This window comes from Nestor notabilis, unplaced genomic scaffold (genome assembly GCF_000696875.1).
Source record: "Nestor notabilis isolate BGI_N333 unplaced genomic scaffold, ASM69687v1 scaffold11987, whole genome shotgun sequence".
Taxonomy (NCBI): domain Eukaryota; kingdom Metazoa; phylum Chordata; class Aves; order Psittaciformes; family Psittacidae; genus Nestor; species Nestor notabilis.
Window position 1 is genome coordinate 124,220 of NW_009936189.1, and position 20,386 is coordinate 144,605.

Below are 20,386 nucleotides of genomic sequence, written 5' to 3' on the forward strand. Positions count from 1 at the left end.
TTTGGCATATCTGACATAATATTGGTGGAAGATAAGACTTGGAGTTCAGCTGGAAATGTAAATGTTTCGCACATTTTATGGTGTAAGATTCTGCTCTTCTCTGTGAAAAAAATATGTGCATGAAAAAAGTGGCCTATATTTCTTTAACCTAAACTTAATTAAAGTGTCTATATTCAGTGTGTAGCTCCTGCAGTCAGTGGAGAGAAATACATACCTCGAAAGGTGGGCCCTGGCTAAACCAAGCTGCCATCAAGAGGTGGCTTCCTCCATCTCTAGCTCTCCAGTTATTAGAGCACAAAGTGAGTTGTGTCAAAGAAGGTACAAAACTGGCTGTCTTGAGTTTTGGCCACTGATGGAGAAATCTTCAAGGTAATGTTTTCAGTAAAGCCCTCCACACACCTTCCTTTCTAAAGGTTTGAGTCTGGATATTGTTTTATTGATTTCCATATAATACTGTGATGACCAGAAATGCGCATCTACTAAAATGACAGTTTAAGTCAATTTTTAATAGAGTATATCTCATGTACGACCAATGCTGTGTCAGACAACTGAGAGATGAAAGTGGGCTACTCACAGCAACGACGTTCAGTAAAAAGTGAGATAAAGGATAAGAACTCCTTGCTTTTATGATTATTCATGAATATCACACACCAGCTGCAAAGGTAACATGCTACTTTTCCCAGGATCATAGTGTTTATTGGTGTGCATTATCCAATAACATGCAAGCTAAATGTCCTATTAATACTTGGAAGTTGTTCTGCTCTCAGGAAGAAAAGATAAATCTAAGAGCACAGAATCATTTTTGTTAATGTTTTGTTCCACTAAATCACTTCAGCAACATCAAGAGCAATATCTGCAGCTCAGGGGAAAATGTAAAAAGAAAGTGTTGATTTATTTGCCTGTTTAATGGCGGAAGCAGAGACATATTGATAGGCTCAGACTGATAAAGTGTTTCAGAGATCTAGAAAGGACATTAACAGCACTGCCTCAAACCTTCATCTGACTCGAGATATTTTCTTGTTTAAAGAGACTTTAAAGATGGACTTCTTATTCTTTCAGTTACTGGACCATTAACAACCATTAGCAATTTATTCAAACAGATGGGAAAATGTAACAGAGGAATTTTAGCAAACTTTTCCAGCACGTTCTTGTCAGTTCCTAACAGCAGCTTCATACAGTGTCTTATTTGCCACTGTCAGGTGCAGATGTGTCCTGGCAAAGCAAGCCAATCTCAGCTACCAATCTCCATCCATCAGGGCCATAGATAAGTGTCATGGAAAATTCTGCTCTTAGAGAAACTATAGGTAAAATTTACATATGGGGCACATGGTGTGTAATTATTTATGGCAAGGGAAGGGACCACAAGAGCATAACTTTCTGCTGTCACTGGCAACTATGTCATTGCTGCTTATACTAGAAGGGCCCAGCAAATTCACACCATACACTTCTACATATGATCAAGCATTTTCTAGTGTTCTGTAGTAAATTAAAGACCTATTGTAAAAGATAAAGAGCCACAGAGAAAGTGTTCCCACAGGAAGGGAGTTCTGATGCAGAAGCACAGGAAGATGGTTGAGGCTCCAGAGCTACACATAAACTGTCAGCTACTGGTCACTGCAGAAATTCAACCTTGGCAAGAAGGATGGATTGTTCTTAGGGTATAACCAATAGGAAGAAGAGCACATATACAGCATATGCAAAACAGTGAAAAGACAGAAGAGATAACAAGAAGCTACAAGGACAGTAATGGCCTCTGCAAGAAAAGGAACAAAGGAAAACTGAGGGAAAAATCACTCTGTGACTGTGCCTTGACTGTGGATGCTGCAACTTGTCAGTGCTGCTACCTAAACAGCAGGAGGTTCTCTCTCCCCTTTGACAAAGAAAGAACACTGTTTTTTGATTTGCTGTTCACTGTTGCAAATGCAAATGTAACAATCTTACATCGAGTATTCTCTTTTACTGTAGAACTGGGTTAAGTAAATTCAAATTTTAAAGAACAGTGAGTGAGTGCTCTTGTGAGTACGTGTGTGTTTTCTGATCCAAACTTCCCATACAACAATGTGGTTGATACAGAGTCACGGAGTCAAAGTGAGATCAGATGCAGCCACTAGGAATCATAATCCACCCTGAAAGTCCACATGCTCTCAGCTACAGAGTTACACAGGATTTCTGTGTGAGGACTTTGTACAAGGCTGAACTTTGCTCAGCTTTCTCTGTTTCCACCGAGCATGGTGCAGTTCCTTTCTTGGCTAAAACTACCATGTTTTCTTAGCTGACCCTTGTATTTCAGCAGGAGAAGTGGTTAAGTATTTCATATGTACAAAAGAATTGCTGCATTAGCTTATTCTGTTGTCCATAAAATTGTCTGGAATCTGTATAGCAGCAAATAGAAAAATGTACCACATGAAACCTGTATTGAATTGAGGAGCAATTGCACATACACACTTAGAAAGTGGATGTCTCTCAGCCTTCAGAAGTGTTCTTGAATTTCTTGTGTAGGAAAAGTGCTAGATATATATGTGCCATTAGTCTAGAAGAGATGAGATGATTCATACATTGCCAAGTAGAAAGACAGGCTTGTAACAAGGAAAGCAAAACTGCAGGAGATGAAAAGTGGATGAGAGACTGATGGGACAGGATTCTGGGTGAGGTACATTGACCTCTGCTTTCTATTAACTGGGTGTTTGCAACCACCATTCACATCACTGCTGCTTTTGGCTCTGTGCTGTTCTTCCCATGCACTAAGGAAATAGTGAGTTTTGGTGTGGAGAGCCTACAAGCAAACTTAATGATTTTAGTAATTATTTTATGACTTAGGTGCCTTAAGTTTAAGGAGAGTGTATTTGGAGATATAGTCATTGGCATCTCAATAGTGAGCAGGTGAGTTGAACTTGATTTACTGCTCTATGGCTGGAGCAAGAGATGAGAAAGCAAATAGAAGGATTGTTCCTATTCCCTAAGCCATGCTACAACTAGGATTTTGTGGTCATTTTTGTTAGAAGTTTCTCTGCTTTTGATACCCCTGTATATGAATATGTGTGTTGTTCCCCTGCCTAGAAGAATTTTAGAGTTCTTTGTATTCACTTGTTACATCCTCAGACAAAGTACACTTTCATGGCAGGAAGAAGGAAACAAAAGGAAATGGCTCACCTAGATAACAGCAATGAAATATCTTTTCACATTATATTCTGTATCTGCTAAAAAAATAGCCATAAATTTTGCAGTGATGCCAAAGCAAATGTTCTCTGAGGTGCATTGAGAGGTGTTTAGAAACATGGCTCTAACAGATGAAGAAATGAAAGTCACCCTTTAGCGCATTTGTCTGCCAGGTCCATCCAGTTTACCATCAATGGGAATTGTGTAGAAGGTCAGTTTGTGAAGAGCACTCATACATAAAAGGAATTTCTACTTCATGAAAATGCACAGCTGATTGCTTTGTGAATTCTCTTTTAGAAGGTAGGCATGATCTAACGGCCTGAGTAATTGTTTTAATAAGAATACTCACACTTGCATGAATAGGAAAACCAAATTTATGGTAGGAAATCCATTCAGTCATTCCTCGGAAAGTTTTGCCCTAAGTACCTCGTTTGATTCATGCAACCATTTGCACAAAGGGAAAGTTGTGAATATTTGGGCAAAATCTGTGTTTGTGCACAAATTTATACGAGGGATGTTTTGAGGTTGTGTTGAATTCCTTTCTCCCTTTTAGACAGCGGAACATGACTACCGCTGAGTGGCTTTCCTCTGCACTGGGAGTCATAAATGGGAAAGACAAGCTTGAAAGGACTAGTTCAGGCTTTGCAGAAAGTTGATATATACGTATATACTTACATGCTCATCTGGGCTGCAGTTTAACAAGTACAAGAACAGCAGTCAGCTTGTGGCCGGTTTGCCTGGAAACATGCTACATGGAGGCAATGTAGGATTCAGACCAAGATCCATGTCTAGATTGCAGCACCAGACTGGGTCGAATGTTAGTGTTACATTAATGCAGCTATACTGGTTTGGTATCCATTCTTGTTTAGACAGTTAACCTGGGAATGTCTTTGCACTGTGCTCTCCTGGGTGAAGCAAATGTGTCTTCCATGAATATAGTGATATTAAGGCTGTTTCAGGAAAAAAGATGCTTTTCTACACATTATGCTTTCAGTTCTGCCTTTGTAGTATAGTTGTTAGCTGCCAACAAAAATAGAGGTTTGATAAAAATAACACAACATTAAGTTATCTTTGGGATTAGACATCTGAGTTTGTGATTTTCTGCAATTTTCTTCATCACCTTTTGACAAGACCAGTTTTCTCTGGGGCTCACTGGAAGTCCAGTGCTGGACACACTTGGAAAACTCAAAAGAGTAATTTATTTTCCCAGTGTGTCCCACTGTCCCAGTGTGTCCCTGCACAATCCCCTCATGTCCTTGTTCTCATCCTCATTAACACTACTGTGGTTGTGTTCCGGGCACAGCCTCTGCTTTTTCCAGCCCCTAAAATAGCACCTCAGCATGCAAGTGAGATTAACTGAGATTAGTTCTTGAAGCGCTGAAGTGCTCTTCCATAGCAGATAATAGAGAAGAATCTGGTCTTCCCATTGGATTTGAGAGTTAGTTTAGGTGCTAAAACAGAAGGGGTAAGAATCCTGACTGAAACTCTTTTATCTCATGATATCACATCCTTCCAGGTCACAAGGAGAAAGAAGCAGACTTGACATCCCTTATGTGTGAATGTGTCTCACAGGTAAATCTGCATGAAGGATAAAAATCCCATGGTACCTCCTGTGCAAAGACAAGTGGGATTGGAAAAGCGAGCATGCATGGTTGAGGATGAAAAGACTGTATGGCTCTTCTTGCTTCTCTGAACACTTTGACTGTGCATACCACGGTGTTTGGGACTCACGGACATTTGCCAGCAAAACAAAGGATGAAACAATATCTATTATAAAACAAGCAGCAGGCAAAGAGAGAAGTCTGGGAATTAGAGAAATCAGGTTACCAAGCCTTCTGCCTCTCAAATATGTGAATTGAAAGGAAATCACTGCTCAGTTTTTCAGTTTCTCTGTAAACACACGGTGTCTGATCTCATCCTCACTTACACACTCTCTCTTACACACCCTCACTTACACACCCTCACAGGTGCTGCCCAACCTAGAGTTTATAAGATGCCCAAAGGCTATATTATTGATATGATAAAAGCAGCTGACTATAAGTTACATACAAGCCATTGGCTATATAATTTTGTGCTCAGTTTTTCACAGCTCAGCTGAAGTGGTGGGTTGTATAAATATTCAAGTAGAGGAAACTGTGATGGAAGAGCTATTTGCTATTTTAGGGATGTCAAAGCACCTTCACCTAAATATGCTGCTATAACAAGTTTGGGGCCATTGGTGGCCTGTCATTTCTGCAGACTTTCCAGGAATGGCACCTAGCTGGGTAAAGGTCAAAGACAAAAGACTTCCAGAGTCTTCCTGAGGACTCTGAAGAAAGGTTGTTGCTGTTTTGTGTCCTGCTAATGCTGCATTTGCCATCTTTTTGTCTATGGGAGCTCAGTGCCCAGGACAGGCAGAAAAGGGAGTGGTGGCAGTGGTGGCAGCAGGCAGAAAGACCTTGCTCCTCAGTTAGATAGGAAGCAATGGTCCAGCACACCTTGACCTCTGCTGTTGGAGCTTGTCTCAAGAGTTAGGAACACAATTCAGCCTCTGCTCCTGCTCACACAAGCTAATTGTTGTTAATTAGTACTAAATGGAAACATGAAAAGGCAGCATTTTATGATGGTTTCTGGCTAGATAACAGACACCATTAGCAGGTAGGTCACTGACCTGCTGTGAAGTGAAGTTCTAATGATAATTTTATTTGGAAGATGTGCCCTAGAGATAAGAAAGTCTGTGTACTGCTGCCAGCCCAAGTATCCAGTTTACATAGCGCAGTGTATGACACACAACATATCCAGAGTGAAGATCAGATTGTTTGCCATCATGACACCTCAAACCTAAACTAAAGGATGAAAAAGTTCCATAGTATTTTAATTTCAAACAGTTTACATTTATAAAGCCCTGAATAACTTGGTCTGATTGTGCAGCTGACCCTACTTTCAGCAGGAGTTAGATTAGAGACCTCCTGAGGGCCCTTTCAACCTGATTTATTCTTTAATTTTATGATTCTATATATTATGAATCTGTATTTTACATAATTAAATATGTATGTATGAAAATATGCATGTATATAAACAAAGTGCATAAATAGATGAATATATAGACATAGTAAAAGCTTCAGGAAGGGCTTAAGCAGAGATTTCTGCTCAGGAAACTCTTGGAAGGGTAAATTTGCCCAAAGGAAAGGAACTGTAGATCCCCATCAGGAGCCATCTCTGAAAAGAGGCAGCTGGAGGAGGGAAAAGTAGAAGGGGTCATCAGGAAAACCAGGATGTTAAAATCCCTCTATAGGTCTATGTGTGTATATATCAATGTAACTCTAATATAGAGAGAAATATGGGACAACACTGTGCAAGTTCAACTGTTCCTCTGCTCTGAAATAGCAGCTCCCAAGTGTGCTTTCAGAGAATGTCCCTTAACTGCTTTCATGGTTTTAAATGCTACAACACATTTGTGGTCCCAGGAAAAAGGCCATAATTTTTCTTATAAATCCTAGACATCATTTTCATGTATATTTTCAATTAATATCTTGGGGAATTCACTCTACATTTTCCTTGGTTTTATTGGCCACAAATCCATCATGAACTACGCTTGTAAAACTTTTATGATTAACAAGGTATTGGGCCTCTTCTGTCCATGAAAGTTTTACCTTCCTCTGAAAGCAGTGTTCTGGTTCATTTTACAACAAAGCATCACAAGGAGGGCCAGGAGGACCTTACAGATGACTGAGTGCTGGAGGCAAGGGGGATTTGACCTGATGAACAGGAGCTCGTTGGGTGAGAAGACAGAGTAGCAGGGCCGTCTGCTGCAGAGCCTGGGATGTGAGCTCTGGCTTTAGCCTTCACATCTACTGACAGGTACTCCCTGCTATAAATCTGTACCTGGCCTTTGAAGTTTTTGCAACTGTAGCTTGCCTGCGGTAGCAGATGCATCGTTTGTTGGTCTGTGCTCCATGCCAGCTTGGCAGCATACTGAGCTTCGAAGTGGACTTTTGACAGGAAACATTTCTGGCTAGATCCCAGAGCAGGGATCACACAATGCAGCTGTGCTCAACAATGAAGTGACATCTGCTTGTTGCAGAACATGACTTTTAAGCTCTTTCTTACTTGGGTGGAACTGTTATGATGGAAATGGTCTATGAAAGTGTATGTTCCCACCACGGAATTCACCAGTGTTCAAGAATAAATGGGAACACAAGTTTGTGTTTCCACTTCATATTATTTGAATATCCACTGGGGCAGAGTGGGAAGGAAGAAAATAAATAAAATCACACTGAAACTTAGGACCAGGCAGGAATAAAATTTTGTCATAAAGTCCAGTGGATGAAGGGAAACAAAGCAGACCTGACTTAAAACCCCTTCCTCATTCTGGTTAGCCACAGGTGAGGACTTTGTCCAGTATAAGCTAGGTTGGGTGAGATAAGCTTTGCTGTAGAAGAACTGGATTTCTGAGTACGGGGAGGGACATGACAGTGACTCTTGTAGTTTTGGAGGAAGAAAGGGGCTGGTAAAGACACTGAGTATTATAAACAGATGTATTGCCTAGAATTTTAATGATCTGCTTTCCAGGGTTACTACGTTAGCCAAATTCCTCCTACCATTTGTTGTGGAAATTCAGAGAGCTGCATAAGACAGTGGGCATGCATACACCCCTAAATCCAGCCTCTCTCTGCTCACACAATGTCTGGGTGCTCATGAGAAGTTGAATTTACTCTGTGCTCTCTCCCATGTAACCCTTTACTTTTGTTCAGCACTTCTTTGTTGTTCTAGCAATACAAACTAACAGCCTCTTGAACCAGCATCCCTTTATCAGCAGAGGAGCATCACGATTCAGAACATCAAGTGCTGCACTTGTGCCCTCAGGAGGGAACACAGAGAATGGGAAGATCAAGAAGATGAGCCAGACTATACCTCTTTGAAAGGCCAAACAAGCACCGAGGTGGAGTGAGTGTGTTTATCTAGGGGTTGGGCATTGCTTTCTCAGATCCTGCTGCTTGAAGTGGCTATCAGGAATAGGCATCTCTTTTTCCCCTTACTGAAAAGATTCAGGATATCACCACATTTGTTACATATGTTGTACTAACTTGCAGACAAATTATGTGCTTGGTGTATCTTACAGACAATAAGGAATTAAATCTCACCCTCCCTTCGTGCTACACTGAAGTTCTATGGAGTTATTCCAATTTAATGAAAAGAAGAAGAAATAAGTAGGACTCTAGAGATACTAATGAAATACCTGTCACAGCATGTCAGCAGCAGTGGCAGAATGAGCGTGCTCAAATCCTGGCCAGTCCTCTATTGCAACCCTGCTGTTAGCTTGTCCCTGAGTGTTTCCCTGCAGATCCCATTATTGCTATGCCTGGGAGTTTCACTTCAGGCTTTCAGCTTAAATGGCAAGTGAGAATCTTAGTTGCTCTATGCTCCATCTGTAGTCAACAGCAAGAGATGTAGGGGCAAATCATATCTCACGTGGGCTCTGCAATTGCTGATCCCCTCTATTAACTGTAATTAGAGGCTAACCAAAACTAATTCAGATGTGTAAGGTAAATGTCTAGAATTGTAGAGTCCTGCACCAATCGTGTAAATGCACCCTATCATTTACTGGTGTATTTGAAATGCACCATCACCCACTCCTGGAAACTGGGACAATACATTCAGGACTATTTGCTGGATTTCTTTCATGGCAAGCTTCAGGTCTGTGCACACAGATTCATCTATTTGTACATCTGTCTTTCAGCAGAGGAGGCATAGCTTAAATAGCTGTTTGTGTGTGTGCGAATATGGTTATCACTGGTTTTCTGCTTCTTGCCTGCTTCCTTTTGGTGGGCATAGATCATTACCTAGGCTAAAGAAGAGAGAAAGTTCACAGCCTGACTTGGTTGCAGTGTACCATGGCTTCCATGCCATCCTCTTTCTGCAATGAGGATATGTGCTTAGATTTGGAGCTGGAAATCTGAGGGCATCGTTGACAAAATGTACCATGAAGCAGGCGCTTGATAGTGTATTAACAATGCACCCAGAGACTTTCTTCAACCAGAAAGGAGCAAAAGCAAACTCTTGGTCCCACAGAAATCAATGACAAGACTTATATGTGTTAAAATTTCACACCTTTCTGAAAGGAAGACGGCATGGGAGATGTGCTGATTCTCTGAGTACACAGAAATAACTCATCTGCTTAAAAATTAATTCACATCAATGTATTCACATTATAACAGGAGAAGTGATAACAAAAGAAAAAGGAAAAACATAATATACAGAACAAAGCCATTGGAAAAGAACGCAGCAGGTTTTTTAATGTTTTAAGTTGGAAATGGAAATTATCTGAAACTAAAGCTCTCCAGAGTTTTAAAGATTTCCACATTGATTTTAAAACATATTAATTTGGTTCCATTTTCAAGATTTCAGAATGACAGGCTTTTATTTATTTGTTTTTTTCAGCTTGAACAGCTTCATCTTCCAATTAATAAAAAGTATAAAAGATATTTCGTTAAAGTGGAAATGAATTTTGCTGGATATATCTAAATGAATTTTTTCCTGGAGTTTTGGTCAAAGAAAGTTGTGGTTGTTTTGACTTTATGTCTAAATGCTGAGTGGGAAAATACTTGGATGCTTAAAAACATGCCTGCAAGATAGAAAAATAATTAGGAATCATGTACTGGAACCAAGACAGTTTAGCGACAGGCTAAAGCTGGACTTCATGAAGAGTGTATGCACTTAAGCTTATTAAAATACCTGGAGTGTCAGAAAAAGTTTCAAAATAGTTAGAATTTAAGTTACTGAAGTGCCTGCTTGTTTGGGTGGGTTATTACTGTTCTGAAGTGTCTCCCTGGCTGGTGCAGGCTGTTGCATACCACTGCCATCCCTTGCAACCAGCATGCCAGAACCCAGCTTCTGTAAAGTTGGATTTCAACAATTTGAAGACATTCAAGTATCAATGGGCATAAGTGTAGGCAAATGAGAAAACAGTTTCTACATATTAAGTGCTGTGTGGAGGGGGAGGAAATAAATGATTATTTTCCATAGGTCTAAAGACTAAAAGGATGATAAGAGGGCTGGAGCACCTCCGGTATGAAGACAGGCTGAGAAAGTTGGGGCTGTTCAGCCTGGAGAAGAGAAGCTGCGTGGAGACCTCAGAGCAGCTTCCAGTGTCTGAAGGGGGCTACAAGGGTGCCAGAGAGGGACTCTTCATCAGGGACTGTAGTGGTAGGACAAGGGGTGATGGGTTCAAGCTGAAACAGGGGAAGTTCAGGTTGGATATAAGGAAGAAGTTCTTTACTGTGAGGTTGGTGAGGCACTGGCACAGGTTGCCCAGAGAAGTGGTAAATGCTCCATCCCTGGCAGTGTTCAAGGCCAGGTTGGACAGAGCCTTAGGCGACATGGTCTAGTGTGTGGTGTCCCTTCCTGTGGCAGGGGAGTTGGAACTAGATGAGGGGTTGGAACTGGATGATCTTAAGGGCCTTTCCAACCCAAACCATTCTGTGATTCTATGATCAATTCATTCTGTCTTGTACTGCTTGTGAAATTAATAAATGCATCAAATGCAGTTACAGCATGACATGTGATATGTGTTCATTGCCTTTGCATCTGTACATGTCATGGTATGTGATTGTTCTTACTGATGCAGCAGTCTTTAGGAGAAGACCAAACACCATGATGCACACCAGCACCGTGATGCTCAGGCCAGGCATGCGACTTCAGCTGAATTGCATGCAGCACTGAGATGGGGGTTCTGAAAGATCAGAACTTCCAGCTGCTCTCACATTATTTTTTCTTTGTCACTGAATCTATGTTACCAGAGCATCTCCAAAATCCTGGGTCATCCTGAATCCCCCTCCTGAGAGATAAGATGCAGAAAGAAGCCCAGACACATGGACTGCAGGAACCCCTGATATGCTATAAACAATCAGTCAGTCAGCTAACAGGATGCTGGGAGACCTGGGGTCCTAGTGAGCTCTGCAACATGTGCTGGGAGATACACCTACAAGTAAATGGACTACTTGGCTACACCAGCCATACTCCACTGAGAGTGAGATAAGCACTAGAGTTGTGGTTGGTAGTATCCTAGAGGTAGTCTGAATCAAAGATCTGAGAAGACCTCTAAAGGGTGGAAAAGTTCAGGCTCCAATCTGGCAGTTTCACATAGTTTCCAGTGTTATTGATGTTGTACCATTACTGATGTTGTACCATTATTGAAGGTCTCTTGGGACTAAAGATGTTCTATCTTACACATATTTATCCTTCAATTCCTTCTGGAGCTAGTTCTCATACAAAGCACAGCACAGTGTTTCCTCACTATCAACTCAGTCAGCTGAGAATATCAGTTGAATAATACATAGAAATGCAACCTCAACCTAGATGCTTCAGAAGAAAGCTAGACAAGTAAAAAGAAAAAGACATGATGCTCTACACTTTACTAGTTTCCTCTGTAGATTTATTTAGCCTCATTACAATGCAATATTAATAACAAACCTAAGCTCAGCCATATGTGATAGCAAAACCACAGAGGTGTCATGTGCTGCAGAGCCAGTCCCCATGAAGTTTGCTTATATCATTGCCAGGTAATCAAGTCTCTCTCCACAGGTCTCCTGCACATGTTTAATCTAGTTTTTTATACTTTCTCATCAACCCTAAAATTCTGTAACGTAAGTAATGACACTATCTCATAATTTAAGTATTTTATACTGATCTGGTTCTATGGTAGAAACTGTTGCTTTACTATTGCAAGAACATTGGCTATTGACCATGGTCCGGCTATTATGTAAAATCACATAACAGAACAAAGAAGAGAAGGCCAAGTCTTGGCTCAGGCATAGCAGGCAGTTGCCTAGTGTAGCAGGTGGTGAAGTGACCATTGGCCTTCAGACATGCCCAGCTGAAGCCAAACTGCCTGTGAATGAAATGGAAGTTGGTGTGTGGAAGTTTAGGGGAGGAGGGTAACATTTCCAAGACCAGCTGTTGCCACCTCCACCTCTTCCTACTGCTGGAAACACGAGGAGCATCTAGCTCTTTTCTTAGGGCTCTCACCAAGCAACCTATCCTTTTTTCTCCCCTCTTATGACAGGAATGGCCTTGCCTGGGTACCACCCTGATCTGAACTTGGTCCTGGGAATTCAGTTGGCTTTTACTGTGGCTGACGAATTAATTAGAGTAACATCCTGTATCTACCAACACAGAAGTTATTACCTGTAAAGTTTACTTTCAGGAGATAATCTTTGTACAGCTTCCTGCCATCCAGATGCTTCATGGCATCACAGAGCTTGGTGGTGTTTGGACACAGAGTCCTCTGCATTTTGTGCAAGGCATGGGCCATCGCATACACGGCATTCACAACAAACATGATCTTGGATTCTTGCTCGTAGTTGGAACTGTTGATGGTGAAGTGCTTGTCACAAGCCTTTTTATGTGGCTTTCGGTTCTGGAGATTACACTGGAATTTTTGCTCCCAGAAGTCCTTGAACCAGGGGTTGCGTCTGTTATTGTAAGGGCTGAGGCTTTGGAAATACGTGTCAAACTCTTTAACTGGATGGGAAGCAAGTTCCAAGGTTATTGCCCCAGCAGCTATGTGCTCATTGCCCTTGACAATACTCTCTTGCGCTCCCCATCCATCACTGGCAATCCAGGTAAAGGAGACGTTGAAGCGGTTGGCAGCTGCAATGAGCTCCCGAGAGTCATCTCCTCGCATGAAGAGCACCACCACTCTGGCATTGGGTTTCTGGAGCAGCTCTCTGATCACTCCGTCATAGGACTTCCTGATGTTGGACCGGCCCACTTTCTCAGAGGTGGCGATGCAGATGTTGCGGAGGCGAGCTTCCTGCTCAAAGGCTTCGATCCCTGTCTCCCCATAGTCTCCTTCTGAAGCAACCGTTGACACGTAAGTCCAGTTGAAGTACCGTAAGATTTCAGCCATGGCTTTTGCTTGGTAGAAGTCCGGGGGCACTGTCCGCGCGAAGTAGTCATAGCGGGATTTGTCACTCAGCTTGGCGCTGGTGGAGGCGTAGCTTATCTGGGGGATCTGGAAGAGTCTGAGCAAGTTTGCCACCTAGAGAGAAGGGGAGGACACAGGTTTTTAAAGAGTGGTATTTATAGAACTGAACAGAAAAATATAGGGAAACGCATAAACTGTTTTTTAACCGGAGGTGTTCTCACAGTCACAGGTTGAGAGTGTCGGTAGAAGATGTTGGTAACAGACTCCAGTGAGAAGCAGTGCACTGTGCATATGCAGAATAACTGTCCTGCTGCTCAGTTAACTGCCAGGGCCCTACTGGGACTGTAACAGACCTTTACTTATGTCAAACTGTTTAACAGAGAATTTGATACAAATGGACAATATACTTCAGTCTGAGCCCGTGCTCCTTACTAAGGTCTGGGCATCTGCATGACTGCTGTTAGTACTGTGATTCATCTTCTCCAAGACTCATTGTGTTTGATAATCAAATGCATTAATTAGACATAAATTCCTCTTTATGCACACATCACAGATATACATGTACAGAGCTTTCACAGAACTTTCTGCCCCCACTTATCCAAGCTGAATTCCCACCTCTCCTAATTTTTACTCTTCTAAGCTCAGTTTTTCTGAGCTGTTCTGAGTGCAGTCCCCCTGAGGTGGCATATTTGTTGCATGTTAGTACTCTTCAAGTACTGCACAATGTCCTGTGGAACTAAAGCTTTTCATAAATAATGAAAACTTTTAATAATCTCTAATTGCCTTTCTTGTGTGATTTATGTGGTCCATAGTCCTCCTGTTGATTTGTTTTTAAATTTTCATCTGGTGTTATGTCCAATGCTTAAATATTCCCAAATCTACCCTGTTACTCTCACAAAAGTGTAGATCCTTATTATAGCTGGAAAGAAATGAAGAAAGTTTATGGCATTTTTTTACTTTGATTACTTCTTATATGACACAGGGAAGACTTTGGAGTTCTGCTCTTGGTAAGTAGGAGCTGTGTCCAGTAAATTAAATTTAAAGCTGATCTTGGAGTACAGCCTGACAAAACCATTTGAAAAGCAAGAGTATATTTGAGATTCCTAAGGCAAACTTATTAAATATTGCCCATTCAATTAATTTTTCACATTTTCCCCTGTATTGCTCTGAGCACACTCTATGTCTGTGACAATTCAAAGGCAAAGGGCTGTTTTCAAAAAACTGCTGTGGAACAAGGCAAATTTTGAAGTCTGCATCAGTAGCAAAATAGGCAGTGGTAAAAAAAGCCAAGAGAATGTTATTGCTTTTTGGCAAGCCATATCGCTTGGGATTTTATCAGTTCAGATTCTGTCTTTTCTGTAACGCAGACAGTGGACTATTGGCTCAGCCTCCACCTGTAACTTCTTGTCTGGGCCAAATTCTGCTGCCAAACCATACACGCACAGTGCCTTTCACAACCACTGGGCTACTTGAAACAGTGGATTTGGGGAGTCCCTTGTCCTCCTGTCCTTCTGGAAAAGCAGGTGGGATACCTTGGCATCTCAGCTCTACCTGGGGAGCAGAAGCATGCCTTTATAAAATAAACCACCAAGACTGGTTTATTTTAGTTTAAACCAAAATAAAACCTCTTCTAGACTGTTTGGAAGGAGCTTCCTGACGGGGAGCTTTGGCTAATGCTCTGCGGTTTTGCCTATGGGTATAGGCACATGGCTGGGAAGTGTTCTGGATAAACACGTTACTGTTCCTCGGGAAACAGCTGATGTGTCCTTAACCACCCTACTAGGTGGTAACATGTTAAACTGCCTTATGTGGGATTTAATTTCCATTGTGGTTATTTAAATGAGCAGCTTTAGAGCAACGGGGTGGGCTGAGAGGCTTGTTTTGTCACCAAGGTGCAATGGATGCTTTCAGTATTGTTAAGCCGCTTTGCAACTTCTGATGACATGCCCACATATACACATGGTTTGGTTCACATGGCCTTGCTCAAAAAGAGCACTTAGATTTGGCAGTGAGAATGTCCTCCGTATAGCTGTATCGGAACATTTCCCGCAGAACCATGTGGGTTGGAATTTCTATTCTTGTCTCAGTTTATTCTAGCAGGAATTATTTTATTTGAGCTAAACCATAATCAAGATACGCACACATATTATTTTGTGCTTTCTTCCCCCAAACTGGCTAAAAAAGAAGTCCATTTTCTAGCTAGAGCAGTGCTATTCAGCAAGTAGCCAAGCCTTCGGTTCACAGGAAGATATTCCTAATAACTACAGCAGCTTTTCTGTAGTTTTTATTTCTTTTAGTCTAAGCAACAACATTATCTATATGCAGAGAAACAGAACAACACTCCCATTTTACAAGGAGGCCCTGAGCCTTGGAGGTCACTATCTTCTAGGGTCCCTGCAAACTGCCTCAATTCTGTTTCCTGTACTACATGGAGAAGAAAGCTTTCTTGTGGCACTGCTGTTTGCTATGAAGTTCTGCACTGCAAAGCAGTTTGGATGGGAGGTTTTACATAGACCAAAACCTAAATAATATAGGAAAGTTTGATTAATCATAGAGGATAGCAACCCAGTCATCGCTGGGAACTGTGGAGCTCAATGAAGTTGTATTTGTTATTAATTCTGGGAATTCTGAAGTTGAGGATTTTCTGGAATATTGTAAAATCTTGATTCTAGGCACTAACCAGTTTCAGAACAGTCCCTTTTTCCAGCTGCCCAGAGAAGCTGTGGCTGCCCCGTCCCTGGCAGTGCTCAAGGCCAGGTTGGACACAGGGGCTTGGAGCAACCTGCTCTAGTGGAAGGTGTCCCTGCCCGTGGCAGCGGGTTGGAACTGGATCAGCTTTAAGGTCCCTTCCAATCCAAACCATTCTGTAATTCTATGATTTTATAATTTTATAATTTCTATGCTGATCTGAACTTCTGACTCTGAAAATCAGATCCTGATATCTAAGGCTATGTCTATTCTGCAGCTTCTCAGTATTAAAGAGGACACTGAAACATGAACGAGAGTTGCATACACCAACACGGAACACCAGTCATACCTATACCATACCTCTATGCTGCCTTAGGATGTGTACTACAGCTTCAAAATTGCAGTGCAGATCCAGCTTTTGCTAAGTGAAATAATCTATTTTGGCAACGCTCCAGGCAGCAATTTAATCAAGCCACGGTGCATGCAATTAGAGCCTGAAATCCATATGCTGGCACTTAAGTAGCAGTAGTAGCCTGGTTTTTTTTGCTGTCAAAATGAGTTGGTTTTGCAGATACTCAGCACCTTTGAAAATAAGGCTGGATGTTCTGTATCTGCAACCGAAAACAACTGCTTTGCACAGCTTGCTGTGAACAAAGCATGCTGATATAGTTAGATTTGCCTTCACGCTGCTGGGTTTATTAGTAAAGCCACTGTCCTGTGCTGAAAAGTCCACTTCCCAAGCAGACCTGGCTCTCACTCAGCTGCTAGGACAGCGGGTGATTTGTAAGGAGCTACCATATGCAGGGCAGAAAGACTAGTGTGATCCATGTCCCTCCCTAGGGATAGACTGCAAACCCTGCAAATGGGGTGGCCGGGGCAATGCCAGAGGAGACTGATGTCCCTCTCATGGTGTTGGAACCATGTCTGTCGCTTCTACTTCCGTATGCATCAGCGACAGTACAAATACTTGTAGGAAATTGCCAACCTAGTTTATAACACTGGACATGGATTCATAATAACTACCTGCAAGAAGCCATGAATTCACTACAGCTATCAAACACACGAACCTGGTTTCTGAGCATAGTTCTGGCCAGTCAAGAGTCTTGCTCATAAATGAGGGTACCACCTACATGTCTCAGAAACCTTGATCTGTCTTTTGATTTGTTGAATCTCAACAAGCATCTTGCCTATCCTCCATAGGACTATTTTTGCTGGCAGTAGGATTTATTCTGATGGGTTTGGTTAGAACTTCCCTTCTTAACATCCCAGAGGCTATTACATGGGTTGTTTGAATGTGTACAGGACTGGGGAGCATGATAAACACTTTGGAAAGAAGAAAAATCTCAGAAGTGTTAGAACAGATAGGGTTTCCTTGCTGCAATACACAAGTGTCTTATCACACATTTGGTGGACGGAGGAGGCCTCTTGCCAGATAACAGTGCTCTCTGCACTTCTAAACTTTCACCATGCAAGAATCTCATGACACTTAACATGGCTTAATGAATCTGATTTCACAGAGCTCCCCTGAGACAGGCAAGAGCTCCTGTGGCTGTTTTGATCAGACAGTAAATCAGGCTGCTGAGCAGAACGGGATTGAGGTAAAGGAGGCTTGTCTCTATTGAGAAACTGGAGAAATCCCTGGTCCTCTGAACTGCAATCTGACCTAATGGAAATGGAGTCACTGCCTGACAAAGTTTTTCTATTTCTGAGTAGAAGTTGCTTGTGCTGATTCCCACAGCAAGACCATGGCAAAGCCATGTCCCAAGCGTTTCCTAATGTCTAGATCATTGCTGTAACACAGTTGCTGAGCTTTTGCTTTGAAGAAATGTGTGTTGCTGCCGGTATACATTACATGTAGTTCCTAAGTGTGGGCTTTTTGTTATTATTTGGGCAGTTGCAGGACAAGCTACAGCTACAACATTAAAAAAAAAAAAAAGAATTTCTTATTTGAATTTTTCTTTTTTCCTTAAATCTAAAAATATTTTAGCGAAATTTTGACAGAAAGTGTCGTTTTAAAAAGGCAGGAAAGAAATACTGGTTCTGAATGGGCTGGAGTGTGGGTGTGTGATAATTGGTGGGCTTAAACCTAATGTAAAGAATAAAGGAGGTGCCTTGCTAGTTGACTGTCTGCTCTGGCCTGCTCCCAGCGCCTGGCTCGTACATTTCATGTCAAATGAGAACTTCCCTTCTTTCGGTTTGTAAGCATTTTCTTCCATCCTCTTGTCATGCATCTCAGTAAATGACTCTTGCTTTGTGTTATTGAGAACAAACCTGTACATACTGAAAAGCTGATATTAAGTTCCCACCAAACCTTCTCTTCTCCAGGCTAAGTGCACCTGGTTCCCTCAGTTTCTTCTTATAGGGTATGTGCTCCAGACTCTCATAGCCACGACTGCTGAATTACAGACTCACAGGATGGTTTGGATTGGAAGGGACATTAAAGCTCATCCAGTTCCAACCCCTGCCACGGGCAGGGACACCTTCCACTAGAGCAGGTTGCTCCAAGCCCCTGTGTCCAACCTGGCCTTGAACACTGCCAGGGATGGGGCAGGCACAGCTTCTCTGGGCACCCTGTGCCAGTGTCTCAGCACCCTCACAGGGAAGAACTTCTAGTATCCAACCTAAATCTCCCCTCTTTCTGCTTAAAGCCATTCCCCATTGTCCTGTCACTACATGCCTTTGTAAAAAAATCCCTCTCCTGCTTTCTCTGTATTTATTAAATCTTTCTTTTATTGAGGCATCCAAAGATGGACATAGTATTCCAGACATGGTTCGATAAGAATAAAATAAATAGAAATAATAAGAATAAATAGAAAGAATAATTTCCATCTATCTACTGGCTGTGTTCCTGTAGATACAACCCAGCATGCTGTGAGTGTTGCGAGATTGCATCACTGGCAATGAGCAGTCCTGAAGAGGTGGGCTCCACTGTAATTTTCCCTGTACTCTTGGGACAAAGGCATGGATTAGGCTCAAAGGCATGTCACTTACCTTGAATACAGCGTGACCACAGCTTGGGCACTTCTGACATACTCACATAGTTTGTGAGTGTTTAGAAGGGGGAGAGCTTAGTGATGTAAATGCAGATGCTCAGCTCAGACCCAAGAAGAAACTTCACTCCAAACTCGGATTTGTTTTCAATGTAAAATTAGGAGCTGAAGTTCCTTACAGGTTCCAGAATTGAAATATCTTTATCAGTCTGGAAAGGCCTCTCTCCATTGTAACACTGTGGGTATCATGCCTGGGATGTTATAATAAGCACTATCGAAGTCTCTACACAGGGGCTATGTCACCACCTGCTACAGAAGATGCATATTCAGCTTCAGCTAGACTTCAAGCTCTGACCCCAGGAGTGCACTGGTGATGCTGGTGTCTCAGTCCTTTTAATCGTTAAAGGTCAGTTGCAAGGAACTGAACCAGAAGCAGTGAAGCTATTTAGGAGTCCCAGCCTTGCTTGCACTCCTGTGTACCCTCATGTCACATTGCAGGTCTGAAGCAGTGGTTTCCATCAGCTTGCTCTCTGTTTGGTATTAAGACGGCTGTTTACTAGTTAGAGAATGTTATTCCCTAGCAAAATTTCCTGCAAAAAGTAACTCAGAAATAAAAAATTCATTACCAAACAAATAAAAATGTCTGGTGGTTTATTTGTTATTGGGGGAGGGGAGAGGAAAATATTGGTTTTGTTTTGCTCTTCTGAAAATTTTGGCAACGAAGCTGGGAAAAATATAACTAAATATTTGCAGCGGACTCAATAGCTGTCACATCCAGAGAAGCAGTGTTTGAACAGTGAAATAATTGCCACTGTGAAACGAACATCAGAAAGAGGGAATGTTGTCAGAAAAACAACTCGGATTTCCACGGAAGGCCCATGAATTCCTTTTTATATGCATGTCCTGCAGAAGAAAAAGTAAACCAAGAAGGACATGCAGAGAAATGTTGTACTCGAAGAATTGTTTGGAAATTGGGTTTTTTCTCTTTTTTTCTTGCAGGGGATAGCACAGAGAGCTGTCACATATGCACTCTGCCTCCACACAGCATTAACTGCTGCTGTAAGCTAAGCACTAAGCCTGCACACTGAGAAGAGATCTGTTCAGAAGACCTTGCTTTGCATGAGAAGTGCTGCTCTTCTCTGGGAGTTGGTAAAGCTGAATGCGAGTGACTCATGTCACATCTACACATGATGAGAAAAGGGAGTAAAACTGGGATGGATGGTTCTAAAAGCATTAAATGGTTTCTGGAGTTAAAAGAGCTGTCACCGATAAATACAGTTATTTGAGACTCATTAAATGATGCATAACTTCTAACTAGAAGGGACAGCACTGGTGAGGGTGATGTCAAGATGTCCCTAAGTAGATCCTATTTTTGGCCAGTTTCTTTTGTATTTGCATCCTTTCCCACTTGCAACATGGTGGGGGTCCTTCCTTCTCACTTGTATCTCATGGTTTACTTACCCATCCCTGTGAAATCGTACTGTTTCCCCTTGAAAATAGGAGAAAATTCTCACACTGAAGAAAAAAATATCCCAAACCAAATCAACTAAACTGCAAAAGAATCAGTTACATTGAGATCTGCAAAGAAGCCAGTCAGAGGGAAGTAACTCACATTGCTTTGAAATCTCTAGGAAAGACATGTGCA

At 41.8% G+C, this 20,386-nt stretch overlaps 1 protein-coding gene across 1 annotated transcript in view; it reads right to left on the reverse strand.

The window, feature by feature from the left end:
* Positions 1-20,386, reverse strand: part of GRM3 (glutamate receptor, metabotropic 3) — a 46,282-nt gene that overhangs the window by 20,506 nt on the left and 5,390 nt on the right. The window contains exon 2 of the mRNA XM_010018216.1: positions 12,322-13,177. Coding sequence (XP_010016518.1) covers positions 12,322-13,177 — 856 coding nt within the window. The remainder of the gene's footprint in view (positions 1-12,321; positions 13,178-20,386) is intronic.